Source organism: Coregonus clupeaformis, chromosome 23, assembly GCF_020615455.1.
Source record: "Coregonus clupeaformis isolate EN_2021a chromosome 23, ASM2061545v1, whole genome shotgun sequence".
Taxonomy (NCBI): domain Eukaryota; kingdom Metazoa; phylum Chordata; class Actinopteri; order Salmoniformes; family Salmonidae; genus Coregonus; species Coregonus clupeaformis.
Genome location: NC_059214.1, coordinates 5,317,192 through 5,332,808, shown reverse-complemented (window position 1 = coordinate 5,332,808; position 15,617 = coordinate 5,317,192). Strand labels below are relative to the sequence as shown.

Here is a 15,617-nt window from a genome sequence, read left to right as displayed (position 1 = left end):
CAATCCGGTGGCTGAGGACTGGAGGGTGTTGTGGGCATATTCAGCCCAAATGATATAGGTGGCCCAAGACGTGGGATTACTGGCCGCCATACACCGCAGGATGGTCTCCAGATCCTGATTAATCCGTTCCGTTTGGCCATTAGACTCTGGATGGAACCCCCGACGATAGGCTGGCTGTGGCCCCAATAAGCCTGCAGAAGGCCCCCAAAACCGGGACGAGAATTGGGGACCTCGGTCGGAGACCACGTCCAGGGGAATACCAAATATCCGGAAGACATGGTTCATGAGGAGCTCAGCAGTCTCCTTAGCCGAGGGCAGCTTGGGCAGGGGAATAAACCGGGCAGCCTTAGAGAACCGGTCTACCACCACTAGGATGACGGTGTTGCCCTGGGATGGAGGAAGTCCCGTAACAAAGTCCAGAGAAAGGTGTGACCATGGCCTTCGAGGAACAGGTAAGGGATGGAGCAGTCCCTGGGGTCGCTGGCGTGTCGACTTTCCCCTGGTTGCACACAGGGCAGGCCTCAACATAGACCTGTACGTCCTTCTTGATGGACGGCCACCAAAACCGCCGTCGGAGGAATTCCAGTCGGGCTCATGGACAAGGGCCTCTCGTATCCCTCTTTCAAGTTCCCACTGAAGAGGTGCGACGATCCTAGACCTCGGAATAATCGATGCCAAGGGCATCTCTTGTACCTCGGGAGAATAGGCTCGAGACAGGGCATCCGGCTTGACGTTCTTGGTGCCAGGTCGGTAAGACAGGAGTAACTGGAATCGATTAAAGAAAAGGGACCATCGTGCTTGCCGAGGGTTCATCCGCTTAGCCTGTTGGAGATATTCCAGGTTCTTGTGGTCTGTGAGAACCTGGAAAGGATGCTGAGCCCCCTCAAGCCAATGGCGCCACTCTTCCAAGGCCAGCTTAACCGCAAGCAACTCTCGATCCCCCACGTGGTAGTTGCGCTCGGCCTCAGACAGGTGGCGAGACATGAAGGCACAAGGGTGTAATCTCCCATCCTCACCCCTCTGTGACAGGACGGCTCCCACCCCCCACCTCTGAGGCGTCCACCTCCACCACGAAAGGTCTTTCTGGGTCAGGGATCACCAGAATCGGAGCAGAAGTGAAGCGGCGCTTGAGATCCTCGAAGGCCCCTGCTGCTTCCGGACCCCAGTGAATCTTGGTCCCTCCTCCCTTGGTAAGCGTCGTCAAAGGGGCTACCACAGAGCTGAAATTCTTAATGAACTTCCGATAGAAGTTGGAAAAGCCAATGAACCGTTGAACCTCCTTGACCGTGGCAGGTGTGGGCCAGCTGTGGACCGCTTTGACCTTCTTGGGATCCATCTCTAGGTGGCCGGGAGTGACAATAAACCCGAGAAACTGAGTCTGAGAAACATGAAACTCACACTTCTCAGGTTTAACGTAGAGGTGATTGTCAAGGAGCCTCTGGAGAACCCTGCTAACATGCCCCTCATGCTCCTTCAGTGACCTCGAGAAGATGAGGATATCGTCCAGGTACACAAAGACGAACAGATTAAGCATATCCCGGAGAACATCATTAATCAGGGCTTGGAATACTGCGGGGGCATTGGTGAGCCCAAACGGCATCACCCGATATTCATAGTGCCCGTGGGCGTGTTGAACGCCGTCTTCCATTCGTCCCCTTGCCGGATCCGCACGAGATGGTAAGCATTGCGGAGATCCAGTTTAGTAAAAATGGAAGCCCCTTGAAGCAGCTCAAAAGCAGTGGCCATGAGAGGAAGGGGGGTATCGATTCCGAACCGTGATCTTGTTGAGTCCCCGTAATCAACACAAGGCCTAAGACCCCCGTCTTTCTTTTCAACAAAAAATAAGCCCGCCCCAGCCGGGGAAGTAGAGGCACAGATGAGGCCGGCTGCCAAGGACTCCTTAATGTAGGTGTCCATAGCTGCTTGCTCGGGGAGGATAAGGAAAAGATCCGACCTCTAGGAGGGCAGCAACCAGGGAGTAGATCAATGGCACAGTCATACGTGCGATGAGGCGGTAAGGAAGTAGCCAGGGCCTTGCTGAACACTGCCTTGAACCGATGGTAAACACTGGGGACTCGGGAGACGTCAACAGACTCTTGAAACTGGGTACTAGGGGCTGAGGGACTCTGAAGCATGCAGGTGAGTTGGCAAGTGGAACCCCAGTTTAGAATGGTGCCAGTAGGCCAGTCGATCTGGGGATTATGTCTGCATAGCCAAGGGTGACCCAGGATAATAGGATACTCGGGAGAGTCAATGAGATAGAAGGTCTCCACCTGCTGGTGTTGAGAGATAGTAAGTCGCAGGGACTGAGTCGCCTCAGTAACCTTTCCTGGTTCCAGAGGTCTGCCATCTAAGGCTGTAACTGCCTGGGGTTGAGGAAGTAGTTGGGTAGGGATCTTGAGTTCCTTAGCCAAGGTTACATCCATGAAATCACCTGCGGCACCGGAATCGATCATAGCCTGGACCCGATGCTGGTGGCCCTCCCAGGACAGAGTGGCTGGAATAGCTAGGACAGCGTTAGTAGGAGGAGCTCTAATTTTCCCCATCACAACCCTCCTGTAGCTGGGCGGGGACAGGCGTTTCCCAAAGCTCGGGGCAAGTGGAGCGGAAGTGGCCGGCAACCCCGCAGTAGAGGCACCGACGCTCCCTCATGCGACGTTCCCTTTCGTTGGGAGAAAGCCTGGAACGGCCTAACTGCATGCTCTCCGGGGAATCCTGGAGCAGTTCAGGAGCCGGGGAAGCTCTGAATGACGGAGTCCAAACAGGAGAAACAGAGCTGCTCAGAGGAACCTGGGACTGAGACACCTGGCGGCGAGCCGTTCTCCGCTCTCTTAGACGATTGTCCAGGCGGATGGCCAAGGCTATGAGGGACTCGAGATCTCCAGCTGGTTCTCGGGTGGCTAACTCATCTTGAAGGGGGCTCAGATAACCCTCCCTGAAAACAGACCCTCAGCGCTTCATCATTCCATCCGCTCCTTGCTGCTATGGTCCGAATTCAATGGCAAAATCTGCCGTGCTTCGGGGACCCTGACGGAGAGACAGTAGGCGCTTGGAAGCCTCCCGCCCACTGACAGGATGATCGAACACCCGCTTGAACTCTTCTACAAATGCAGCGTAGGAGTCACAACAGGCCTCCTGGGACTGCCACACCGCAGAGGCCCAGGCGAGCGCCTTGTCTGAAAGAAGGGTAATGATATAGGCAATCTTGGAACGGTCTGTGGGAAAACTTGAGGGTTGGAGCTCGAAGGTGAGGGAGCATTGGGTGAGGAAACCCTGGCAAGAGCTTGGATCCCCAGAAAAGGGCTTGGGAGGTGGTAGTCGGGGCTCCGCCACTGGAGAAGGCCTGTCGTCACTGGGGGGTGACCTGGAGGAAGGGAGAGGACCAGGGAGGCGTTCAAAGAGCTCTTCTTGTCGGCTGAGAACGGCTTCATGGCGCTGGAAAGATGCCTCATGTCGAGCGATCACCGCCAACAGGTCCTGGGAACTGAGTGTTTCTGGGTCCATGATTGACTTGGTTTTTCTGTCACAAGCTGGGCTAGAACTCCGGTCTCAGATGTGGGGAGCTGGGGGTTCTACCCCTTAGCCACAGAGGAGGTATAGTTGGACCCAAATGAAACACCCAAGGCAATACTCCAGGTAAGTAGATTTAATGTAACAAAAAGGTTCTTTGCACTTCAAAAATAGTCCAACAAAAGTTCTTCTCAGAAAGAGGTATATCAACAGAGGTAGAGTAACAAAACAGGAGGCAAAACAAAATAACTTCACGAGGGGAGAAAAACAAACTAAAGATAACTTAGAAAAGCTTACTTGGAAAGACACGGTGGGACAAAGCAGGAGACACATAGCCAGGACTCAAAAACCAAGTGAGGAACAGGGGAAAAAACACAGCTAAAATACTCTAGGTGAAACAAGGCACAGGTGACCTGGATCAAGCTAATAAGGACACACGAGGAAGAACTAAGGCAGAGGGGAACACAGATGACCTCTAGAGGCCCGGAGACAAACAGGAGGCAGGAAGCTGACAATATCCACTCAGCTTTAGAGGGATGTTCACCATCAGCACCACAGTATTCAAGTATTCCACTGAAATCTACACTATAGTGATTCTATGTAGCATGTGCTTAAGCCAAGGTTATGTGTTGCCAGTCTTGGAATACCAGTGCCACTATACAAGTACCTCTATCAGTGTTAAGACATAGGGTTTATGTGTGTGTCTGTATGTTGACCCCCTCTCCCTTCTCCCTTCAGACCTGTCTGGAGTTGGAGCGATATCTGCAGACGGAGCCCAAGAGGCTGTCGGACCTCTTTGACGAGGAGCTGGACTGCCTGCTCACCCCGGCCTACCTGAAGGAGGACAGTGAAGAGGAAGTACTAGAGCCTCTCCTCCCCAGCCTCCCGGACCCCCCCAGCCCTCCTCTACCGCCCCTGCTCTGCCCCTCTCGGAAGCACCTCTCTGGGGCCTTGAAGTCTGCCAAACTTGGCGTAGGCGACGGCACGGGGTTAGGGTCTGGAGGGGGAGGGGGAGGGGTACACCCAGCCCAGTTGAGCGCCGTCACCTCCCTGACGCCGCCCTCGTCCCCGGAGCTGGGACGCCACCTGGTCAAGCCCGACCCCCACCAGACTCTGACGGCGTCCGCTGACGGCACACTCACTCTCAAACTGGTGGCGAGGAAGGTGGGGCAGAGCGCCACCAGGTTGGTAGCGACCCACGCGCTACCCCTGCCCACAAGGCGTGACACCACAGGCGGGCACAGCGACGGTGAGCAGGGGGGCACGTGTGTGATGGGCGTGGGGGATATCTCTGAGAACAAGAAGAGGGTCCACCGCTGCCAGTTTAACGGCTGCAGGAAGGTTTACACCAAGAGCTCACACCTCAAGGCTCACCAGAGGACACACACAGGTGAGACTCATCAGCACGACTCTAGTCTAGAGCAGAGTTGAAATAGCATTGGTTTTTATTTCAGATACTTTGAGTTTCGGATTGAGCCTGCCTTGAATACTAAATGGACAGCACTTTTGGGACTATTCTATTACATCCCATTGCTCTAGGCAAGCTTAATCAAGTATGTGAAAGGAAACAAATACTATACAAATACTACTCACTTCTGCTCAGGGAAATACTACTCACTTCAGCTCAGGGAAATACTACTCACTTCAGCTCAGGGAAATACTAGTCACTTCAGCTCAGGGAAATACTGCTCACTTCAGCTCAGGGAAATACTACTCACTTCAGCTCAGGGAAATACTACTCACTTCAGCTCAGGGAAATACTACTCACTTCAGCTCAGGGAAAGTCACTTCATCTGAAAACATAAGTGTCGTTTATCAAAGAGGTAGATCATCTGAGTCGTTGCCAGGCAGGGAGAGCTCTCAGACAGACTCTATAGACCACCAGACAAGCACCATCAGGTCTACTATTAGCTCCTTAGACATCCCTCATCCATCCATGTTTCACCTTCCTTACTTTTAGCTCAGGTTCTCTTTAATCATACCTGGTACTCATCTTGGCCCTTTCTGTTAATGGAGCCTCATCTATTAATTAAAGAACACATCCACTCGTCTTCCTCATCCTCCTCTACCTCCTACTCAGCCTCTTTGTCCTCTTCCTCATCTTTCCTGGACCGCCCTGGGCCAGTGGTCATTAGCTCCTCAAATGTTCAACTGCTTGAGTACCAATTATAGAATATTGGCTCTAAAATATAATGAGTACCACCTAAATTTAAAGAGTGAGTACTTCAGTACTCTTCAGCACTGCCTGTACCCTCAGTATACTTGGCTATCAGTATTCCTTCTCAAGGTTGCCACACTACTTCCTCAGCAGATTTTCCGGAAACGGACATCATTCTCCCTCTCTTCGATCTCAATCCCAAACCACTCAGACCTCTGTCAGGAAACTGTCCGCCGAGTGACTAACTGCCCCGTGATGGATGGATTGACCTGGATAAGCCGTGGTTTCCCAGTTTATTTTAGTCTGCCGCCCCGTATCCCTCTACGGACGCTTTCTATAGGCTAAGTCTCGGTGACAATCCACCAACTTGGGACTCTGTGGGACTGAAATATGTTAATGTTCCCCGTCTGGCACTTCTCAAACACCCTTATTCTAACCAGGGTTGGGGTCAATTCCATTTCAATTCCAGTCAATTTGAAAAAGTAAACAACAATTGTTTCATTGAAAAGCATTGAGGAGAATAGGAATTGGAATTTTAGTGTACTTCCTGAAATGAAATGGAATTGACCCCAACCCCGACTCTTACGCACCATGTCAGCTCTACAGCTACAGCAGATCTGTTCCAATATCCACACTAGCTTCCCATTTAGAATGAAGCAATGTATCGGCCGTGCATTTTGATCAGTATGATAGTGTGGTCAATGAAACACATGAAAGAGAGTGAGTGTTATAGCTGGAACAGTTGTTTTAGTCACTCAGAGAGATAAAGCACCAAGACAGTGACAGGGCGCTGAGAAGGAGAGGTAGAAACATCTCAGTCCACCTGTACTGTTACGTGACATGCTGGCTCTAAAAGCGCAGGGAGAGTGTTATAGCTAGCTGAAATAGTTCCTTTAGCCACCGACAGCACAAAGACAGTGACAGAGCACTGAGAAGGAGAGGTAGAAACATCAGTCTGAGACATAGTGCCATGGGCCTCCACTCGTTCAACCATCAGGCCATGACTTAAGAGACGGCGTTACTCAAATCCCCCCATTCTTCATGTGTTGTTACCATCCATTACTGACAGAGCAGAGATTAACATTGGAGCTGGAATCAAGCAGACTGGGTGGAAATTACACGGCCCTGCAGTGACTTTTATGAATGGAGGTTTGAACGCAGATAAGGAATTGTACAATTAGATTCTGAGGAGGAGAAGAGTAAAACACGTCTCTCTCTGTCCTGCCTCCTCCTCCTCCTCTCTCTGTCTCCTCCATTGCTCCCTTTCTCTCACACACGCACACACACACACACACACGCAAACACACACGCAAACACACACGCACACACTCTCCCTCTCTGCTCATATAAAGGAAGCCAGCATTGACTAGTGTAACAGTAAAACTGTAGGAGTGAGTAGTGCTGGCCTGTAAAGTGCTTTTCCCCCATAATGACCTCAGAGACCACGATACACCGGTCCATCTCCAGCTAATGGAGGAAATGCAATTAACCACAACTCAGGCACCTGAGAGGCTGGATCGAGTGTGTGTGTGTGTGTTTAGTTGCTAGGCAACCATAGCCTATCAATGGAGGAGTGTGTAGCTGGAGTGGTTATCTGCTGTGCTCTAGGCACTGGTCTCAGCCTGTATCGATGCTGTCTCCACTATCCCTCCCCCCTCACAACCACCACACCCCCCCACCCCCACCAAGAAGGTACAGCATTACAGCGCCTGTTGCTAGGCAACTGCATACTCCTCTGCCAGCGTGAGTGGTAATTGGCTGGTGGCACAGCGGCGTGTGCTGCCAATGCCAGATCCAGCCAGCTGCACTAGCCTCCTCGTGTTTCATCACTCACCCCGTTGCTAGGAGACCGAGTCAGGCATCCATGCCTCCCGGGACTATAATTGACCGGTGTGTGAGGGAGTGGGCCAGACCTAAATCTGCCTCTCTTGTTTTTAAGGCTAGAGGAAAGGAGAGCAGAGAGGAGAGGGAAGGATGGGGCTAGGGGAGGGAGAGGAGAGAGGAGAGAGGAGATGGGAGGATGGGGCTAGAGGAGAGGAGAGGAGAGGAGAGGAGAGGAGAGGAGAGGAGAGGAGAGGAGAGGAGAGGAGAGGAGAGGAGAGGAGAGGAGAGGAGAGGAGAGGAGAGGAGAGGAGAGGAGGTCCTCTGTAGCTCAGCTGGTAGAGCACAGCGCTTGTAACGCCAAGGTAGTGGGTTCGATCCCCGGGACCACCCATACACAAAAATGTATGCACGCATGACTGTAAGTCGCTTTGGATAAAAGCGTCTGCTAAATGGCATATTATATTATTATTATATATTATGAGAGGAGAGGAGAGGAGAGGAGAGGAGAGGAGAGGAGAGGAGAGGAGAGGAGAGGAGAGGAGAGGAGAGGAGAGGAGAGGAGAGGAGAGGAGAGGAGAGGAGAGGAGAGGATGGGGATAGAGGAAATGTGAACCTGTGATGGGGGATAAGTTGGATGTGAGTGATAGGTACTCTGTTACACACCTTGTACCTCTGTTATCCACCACTCAGCTAGCCTCTGAAGATAAAATGGTCTCTGTTATTCACCACTCAGCTAACCTCTGATGATAAAATGGTCTCTGTTATTCACCACTCAGCTAGCCTCTGATGATAAAACGGTCTCTGTTATCCACCACTCAGCTATCCTCTGAATATAAAAATGGCCTCTGATTTTTAAAGTAGTTGAGTAGTGAATTCCTTATGGACAACCTCAGAGTAACACTAAAGAAGGCTGGCCCAAGCAGGAAGAGGGGGATAGTCCTCCTAAAAACATCTTCAAGCAGGAAGAGGGGGATAGTCCTCCTAAAAACATCTTCAAGCAGGAAGAGGGGGCTAGTCCTCCTAAACACATCTTTAAGGAGGAAGAGGGGGCTAGTCCTCCTAAACACATCTTTAAGGAGGAAGAGGGGGCTAGTCCTCCTAAAAACATCTTCAAGCAGGAAGAGGGGGCTAGTCCTCCTAAACACATCTTTAAGGAGGAAGAGGGGGATAGTCCTCCTAAAAACATCTTCAAGGAGGAAGAGGGGGATAGTCCTCCTAAAAACATCTTTAAGGAGGAAGAGGGGGATAGTCCTCCTAAAAACATCTTCAACAGCTGACACACGTCATCCCATTTGTTTTATTTTATCCGTTCTCCAGCAGCTCGGTTGGTGAGATAGCAGGCAGGTCATTATAAAAGCACTGTAAACCACAAAATGCTTCCTTCCTCTCTTAATTGCATTCTGAAAGCTGATGAAGCAAGTGTAATGTGGATTTGATGGAGTTCTTGAAGAGATATAAAATGTGTGACAAATGCTGGTACAAACCGTGCCTTATTAAACCATCCAAACACACTGGGGAGCTATTATATAGATTATATTATATTATATAGATGATATTATATATAGTGTTGTTATCATATAGACTAGTACAAACCAACATACACTGACATACATGTGATCTACCACTTAAAAGCATTGGCCTCATTTTATGTTTTTACATTGCATAACTCCTCTACAGCAAAACAACCACAAACGGACACATTTCTGATTCACATTGGACAATGAAGTTATGTGAATCTGTTCAGTTGTTATGATCATATCTGAGGAAGTTGCAATGGGAAGACTGTATTTAGTCTGATGTCTTTATGAGACTGTATTTAGTCTGATGTCTGAGACTGTATTTAGTCTGAGGTCTTTATGAGACTGTATTTAGTCTGATGTCTTTATGAGACTGTATTTAGTCTGAGGTCTTTATGAGACTGTATTTAGTCTGAGGTCTTTATGAGACTGTATTTAGTCTGAGGTCTTTATGAGACTGTATTTAGTCTGATGTCTTTATGAGACTGTATTTAGTCTGATGTCTTTATGAGACTGTATTTAGTCTGAGGTCTTTATGAGACTGTATTTAGTCTGAGGTCTTTATGAGACTGTATTTAGTCTGAGGTCTTTATGAGACTGTATTTAGTCTGAGGTCTTTATGAGACTGTATTTAGTCTGATGTCTTTATGAGACTGTATTTAGTCTGATGTCTGTGTTATGCGATCTAGTTGGGATGATTGGTGGATGTGTGTGACATCTCCTTGGAGAGGGAGGCAGCTGGCAGGGTGTAAATATAGAGGTACTTCCCATTAAGCAACACCACTGGCCTAATTATCACACATACACACATGCACGCACGCACACACTCACTCACACACACACACACACACACACCTCCCACCAGTATCTCTGCCCCTGTCCTCCTCCTCCTCCTCCTCTCAGTTTCTGCCCATTCAGCAGGATAAGAGACTACTGGGAACCCCTCCGCATCCATGAAAAACACATTACATACACACACACACCTAACATATCTCGCTATCTCACTCCCACACACACACACGCCTATCACACACACAAATGCACACACAGACGCATACACACACAGGGGCGGACTGGAACCAGAAATCAGCCCTGGCATTTCTAACACACCGGACCATTTTTTTCCTTGAGGCCCCAACACCAGACAATATTTTTCTTCGAGGCCCCCACACCGGCAATGTTTTTCCATGAGGCACCCATTATTTGACAAATGATCATTTTGCACAAAAAAACCTAAGTCAGACAGGACCAATGGGCAAGAAATGGACCAGCCCTTCTGGCATTTGCCCAAAATGCCAGATGGCCAGTCCACCGCTGCAGACACACACCCCCTCCTAAATGGAAGTCTCCTATCAACATAGCTGCACGTGAAACACAGTACGATGGAAATATGGAGTGGATGCTTGCTATAACCATCCATATGATTGGTGGATAACTGTTAAACATGCGTGTGATTGGTGGATGAGTGATAAACAGCTTTGTTTGTTTCCGTCCTCAGGTGAGAAGCCCTACAAGTGCTCATGGGAGGGCTGTGAATGGCGGTTCGCCCGGAGCGATGAACTGACAAGACACTACCGCAAACACACTGGCGCAAAGCCTTTCAAGTGTAACCACTGTGACAGGTATGTCAAAACACACTCGCATCACACACACACACACACACACAGGCAGCAACACAAGCCTGTTAAGTGTATCGACTATGATGCATTACACAAGCTCACTGTTTGGCAAGGTAGTTACAGTACTTAACAGACTGATGTTGCCAGCCCTAGTAAGCAACACTGTAGTAAAGGGCATATAATACTCATGTCAAGTTGAGACCATAAAGATTGGAAAGGTACCCGTCATGTTGGGAAGACTTGAAGGCCTTAAAATAGGCCTAAAAAAGCCTACATAAAAAATTACCATTTTAAACTTTACTCAGAAATTCAGTGCAGGGTCACGTCTAGATTCCTGTGTGTCTCCCTTCTGCTCCCAACTGTTTGATTAGATTTTATTAGGATCTCTTTTAGCCCACCAAGGGCTAGTCTTCCAGAGTCCTTAAGAAATGTAAAAACATACAGAAATGTAGAAGAACAACAGAAGCTAAGTAAAAACACAAACACAGATCCACTGTCCAACTGTTCAGTGCCCTCAGGTTATACTGTTGTCTATAGAAGCCTATATTACCATGGCAACTGTTCAGAGCCCTCAGGTTATACTGTTGTCTATAGAAGCCTATATTACCATGGCAACTGTTCAGAGCCCTCAGGTTATACTGTTGTCTATAGAAGCCTATATTACCATGGCAACTGTTCAGAGCCCTCAGGTTATACTGTTGTCTATAGAAGCCTATATTACCATGACAACTGTTCAGAGCCCTCATGTTATACTAATGTCTATAGGAGCCTATATTACCATGTCAACTGTTCAGAGCCCTCAGGTTATACTGTTGTCTATAGGAGCCTATATTACCATGACAACTGTTCAGAGCCCTCAGGTTATACTGTTGTCTATAGAAGCCTATATTACCATGGCAACTGTTCAGAGCCCTCAGGTTATACTGTTGTCTATAGAAGCCTATATTACCATGACAACTGTTCAGAGCCCTCAGGTTATACTGTTGTCTATAGAAGCCTATATTACCATGACAACTGTTCAGAGCCCTCAGGTTATACTAATGTCTATAGGAGCCTATATTACCATGGCAACTGTTCAGAGCCCTCAGGTTATACTGTTGTCTATAGGAGCCTATATTACCATGACAACTGTTCAGAGCCCTCAGGTTATACTGTTGTCTGTAGAAGCCTATATTACCATGACAACTGTTCAGAGCCCTCAGGTTATACTGTTGTTTATAGGAGCCTATATTTCCATGACAACTGTTCAGAGCCCTCAGGTTATACTGTTGTCTATAGGAGCCTATATTACCATGGCAACTGTTCAGAGCCCTCAGGTTATACTGTTGTCTCAAGCAGCCTATATTACCATGACAACTGTTCAGAGCCCTCAGGTTATACTGTTGTCTCAAGGAGCCTATATTACCATGACAACTGTTCAGAGCCCTCAGGTTATACTGTTGTTTAGAGGAGCCTATGTTACCATGACAACTGTTCAGAGCCCTCAGGTTATACTGTTGTCTCAAGCAGCCTATATTACCATGACAACTGTTCAGAGCCCTCAGGTTATACTGTTGTCTCAAGGAGCCTATATTACCATGACAACTGTTCAGAGCCCTCAGGTGATACTGTTGTCTATATAAGCCTATATTACCATGACAACTGTTCAGAGCCCTCAGGTTATACTGTTGTCTCAAGCAGCCTATATTACCATGACAACTGTTCAGAGCCCTCAGGTTATACTGTTGTTTATAGGAGCCTATATTACCATGACAACTGTTCAGAGCCCTCAGGTTATACTGTTGTCTATAGAAGCCTATATTACCATGACAACTGTTCAGAGCCCTCAGGTTATACTGTTGTCTATAGGAGCCTATATTACCATGACAACTGTTCAGAGCCCTCAGGTTATACTGTTGTCTATAGGAGCCTATATTACCATGGCAACTGTTCAGAGCCCTCAGGTTATACTGTTGTCTCAAGCAGCCTATATTACCATGACAACTGTTCAGAGCCCTCAGGTTATACTGTTGTCTATAGACGCCTATATTACCATGACAACTGTTCAGAGCCCTCAGGTTATACTAATGTCTATAGGAGCCTATATTACCATGGCAACTGTTCAGAGCCCTCAGGGATATACTGTTGTCTATAGGAGCCTATATTACCATGACAACTGTTCAGAACCCTCAGGTTGTACTGTTGTTTATAGGAGCCTATGTTACCATGACAACTGTTCAGAGCCCTCAGGTTATACTGTTGTCTCAAGCAGCCTATATTACCATGACAACTGTTCAGAGCCCTCAGGTTATACTGTTGTCTCAAGGAGCCTATATTACCATGACAACTGTTCAGAGCCCTCAGGTTATACTGTTGTCTCAAGGAGCCTATATTACCATGACAACTGTTCAGAGCCCTCAGGTTATACTGTTGTTTAGAGGAGCCTATGTTACCATGACAACTGTTCAGAGCCCTCAGGTTATACTGTTGTCTCAAGCAGCCTATATTACCATGACAACTGTTCAGAGCCCTCAGGTTATACTGTTGTCTCAAGGAGCCTATATTACCATGACAACTGTTCAGAGCCCTCAGGTGATACTGTTGTCTCAAGGAGCCTATATTACCATGACAACTGTTCAGAGCCCTCAGGTTATACTGTTGTCTCAAGCAGCCTATATTACCATGACAACTGTTCAGAGCCCTCAGGTTATACTGTTGTTTATAGGAGCCTATATTTCCATGACAACTGTTCAGAGCCCTCAGGTTATACTGTTGTTTATAGGAGCCTATATTTCCATGACAACTGTTCAGAGCCCTCAGGTTATACTGTGGATGGAGGGAGGGAACGAGGGATGGAGGGATGGTAGGGTGGAGGGCGGGTGGCATGACAGACCTGTGGTGTGCCAGCTGGTGTTGTGGCCCCTCGTCATGACTCATACCACCATCTGGTCTGACCATAACCCCCTTCACTCCCCACCCCCCTCGCTCCTGTCCAACAGGTATGACAGTGAGGCAGATGACTGGTGGCTCATCTCAGTGTGTCACCTCACCTCCCTGTCCTGTGTGTCTCCAACATCTCCATGAATCCAGACGTATGAGCCAGACAGGGACCTGTGTGTCTCCAACATCTCCATTCATCCAGATAGCTTCTGTTTTTTTCTGTTCTGTTCTGACTGGTGATACAAGGAGGGTAGATGGATCTAGTCATGTAAGGTTTAAATCTAACTAGAATTAGAATGACTTCAGTATGTATTCTAATTCAATGAAGCACCCAGGCAAGTTACAATGTTATCACAGTGAATGGATACGAAGACTGCTTCAAATTGCAATGTAACGCTAAATAGCGATATATATATATATATGTAACGCATGAATCTTTCCTTATTTGTAGCAAATAGGAAAGTAATGCACGAGTAAAGAGTAAGGAGTTATGAATATGATCAAATAATATATTTGGTACATAATGTGATTTCATGTTTTACTCTGTTGACTTTGGTCTCGTACAAATATAGTAGCTCAATTTCAATATGTTATACTAGTTTAGTTCTAATTTAGAGCAAATGTTGTTTGTGTGCATTTCTTATACATGCAGACAGTTCAACTAATTGTGCCTTAATGTTAGAGCAAATGTTGTTTGTGTTGGTTTTCCATCACTGGTTCAACAAATCAATCTGCAGCTTCCATTCCTATTCATAACGCAGCTGCAGTCATTACCGGCCCTGTTGAAAATGTTGATTTAAATGTTGATTATGAATTAGTCATACATGTTTAATTGCATGTGCATCAGAATTGCCTTGACGCACATTGACTAGCTAACAGCAGCAGTTAGACTGATGACTCAACAATAGTTCCTCCTGCCATGGCAACAAGCTAACAACATCATTTCTGTCTATTCTACAGATGTTTCTCACGATCGGACCACTTGGCGCTACACATGAAAAGGCATATCTGAGGAGGTGGAGGGAGAAGAGCGGGAGAGGAGGAGGACAGAGAAAAGAGGAGAGGTGGAGAGGGGAGGTGAACATCATGGCTGTCTCTGTTGTGTTCAAAAGGGAACTGAGAGAGTTCAATCAAAAGCTTGGTTGCATCAGATCAAGGATTGGATCAGCCTTGGGAGACATGGGAGTGAAAGACAAACGGATAGTGTCCGTGGGGCTGCATTGGGCACATAATCATGGCTTTTGTGTGCAGCAGACAAACAGACAGTCTGGTCTAATGTTGTTCCCCGAGCAGCTCTGCCTCACCCGAGTCCTGGAATTCTGATACTGCCAGATTGTGATTCTGCCTCGAGACAGTAACACAGGACTGACAGACGCTTGTGTCGTATAGAGAGTAAAAGGGTTGTCGTCCCGTTTTCTGTTGCTCTCTCGAAGGTTATCTTAGAGTTTGGACAACTGCAAGCCAGCCCTGTCAAACTCCTATTGTAAGGGGTCAAAGGTCAACCAGAAGACATTGACCCAGTCCCTGGTCAGACACCTGATGACCACAATGAACTATAATATTCATACTCCTCCTATTCTCCAGATGCACTCCTCTCTGGCTCCTCTCTGGCTCCACTGTCTCCCTCTGTCTCCCCTCTGTCTCTTCTCTGTCTCCCCTCTGTCTCCTCTCTGTCTCCTCTCTGTCTCCCTTCTGTCTCCCTCTGTCTCCTCTCTGTCTCCTCTCTGTCTCCTCCCTGTCTCCTCTCTTTCCTCTCTGTTTCCTCTCTGTCTCCTCTCTGTCTCCCTCTGTCTCCCCTCTGTCTCCCTCTGTCTCCCCTCTGTCTCACCTCTGTCTCCTCTCTGTCTCTCCTCTGTCTCCTCTCTCTCCCCTCTGTCTCCCTTCTGTCTCCCTCTGTCTCCTCTCTGTCTCCTCTCTGTCTCCTCCCCGTCTCCTCCCTGTCTCCTCTCTTTCCTCTCTGTCTCCCTCTGTCTCCTCTCTGTCTCCCTCTCTCTCCCCTCTGTCTTCTCTCTGTTTCCTCTCTGTCTCCTCTCTGTCTCCCCTCTGTCTCCTCTCCTTCTCCTCTCCATC

The 15,617-nt window shown here is 48.1% G+C and overlaps 1 protein-coding gene across 1 annotated transcript in view; it reads left to right on the top strand.

Annotated features, from left to right (window-relative positions):
* LOC123481731 (Krueppel-like factor 7) overlaps positions 1-14,638 on the top strand; it is a 42,484-nt gene extending 27,846 nt beyond the window's left edge. Inside the window, exons 2-4 of the mRNA XM_045206506.1 lie at positions 4,249-4,900; positions 10,508-10,631; positions 14,508-14,638. Of these exons, the coding sequence (XP_045062441.1) occupies positions 4,249-4,900; positions 10,508-10,631; positions 14,508-14,559 (828 nt within the window). The 3' untranslated portion in view covers positions 14,560-14,638. The remainder of the gene's footprint in view (positions 1-4,248; positions 4,901-10,507; positions 10,632-14,507) is intronic.
* Positions 14,639-15,617: the final 979 nt, after the last annotated feature.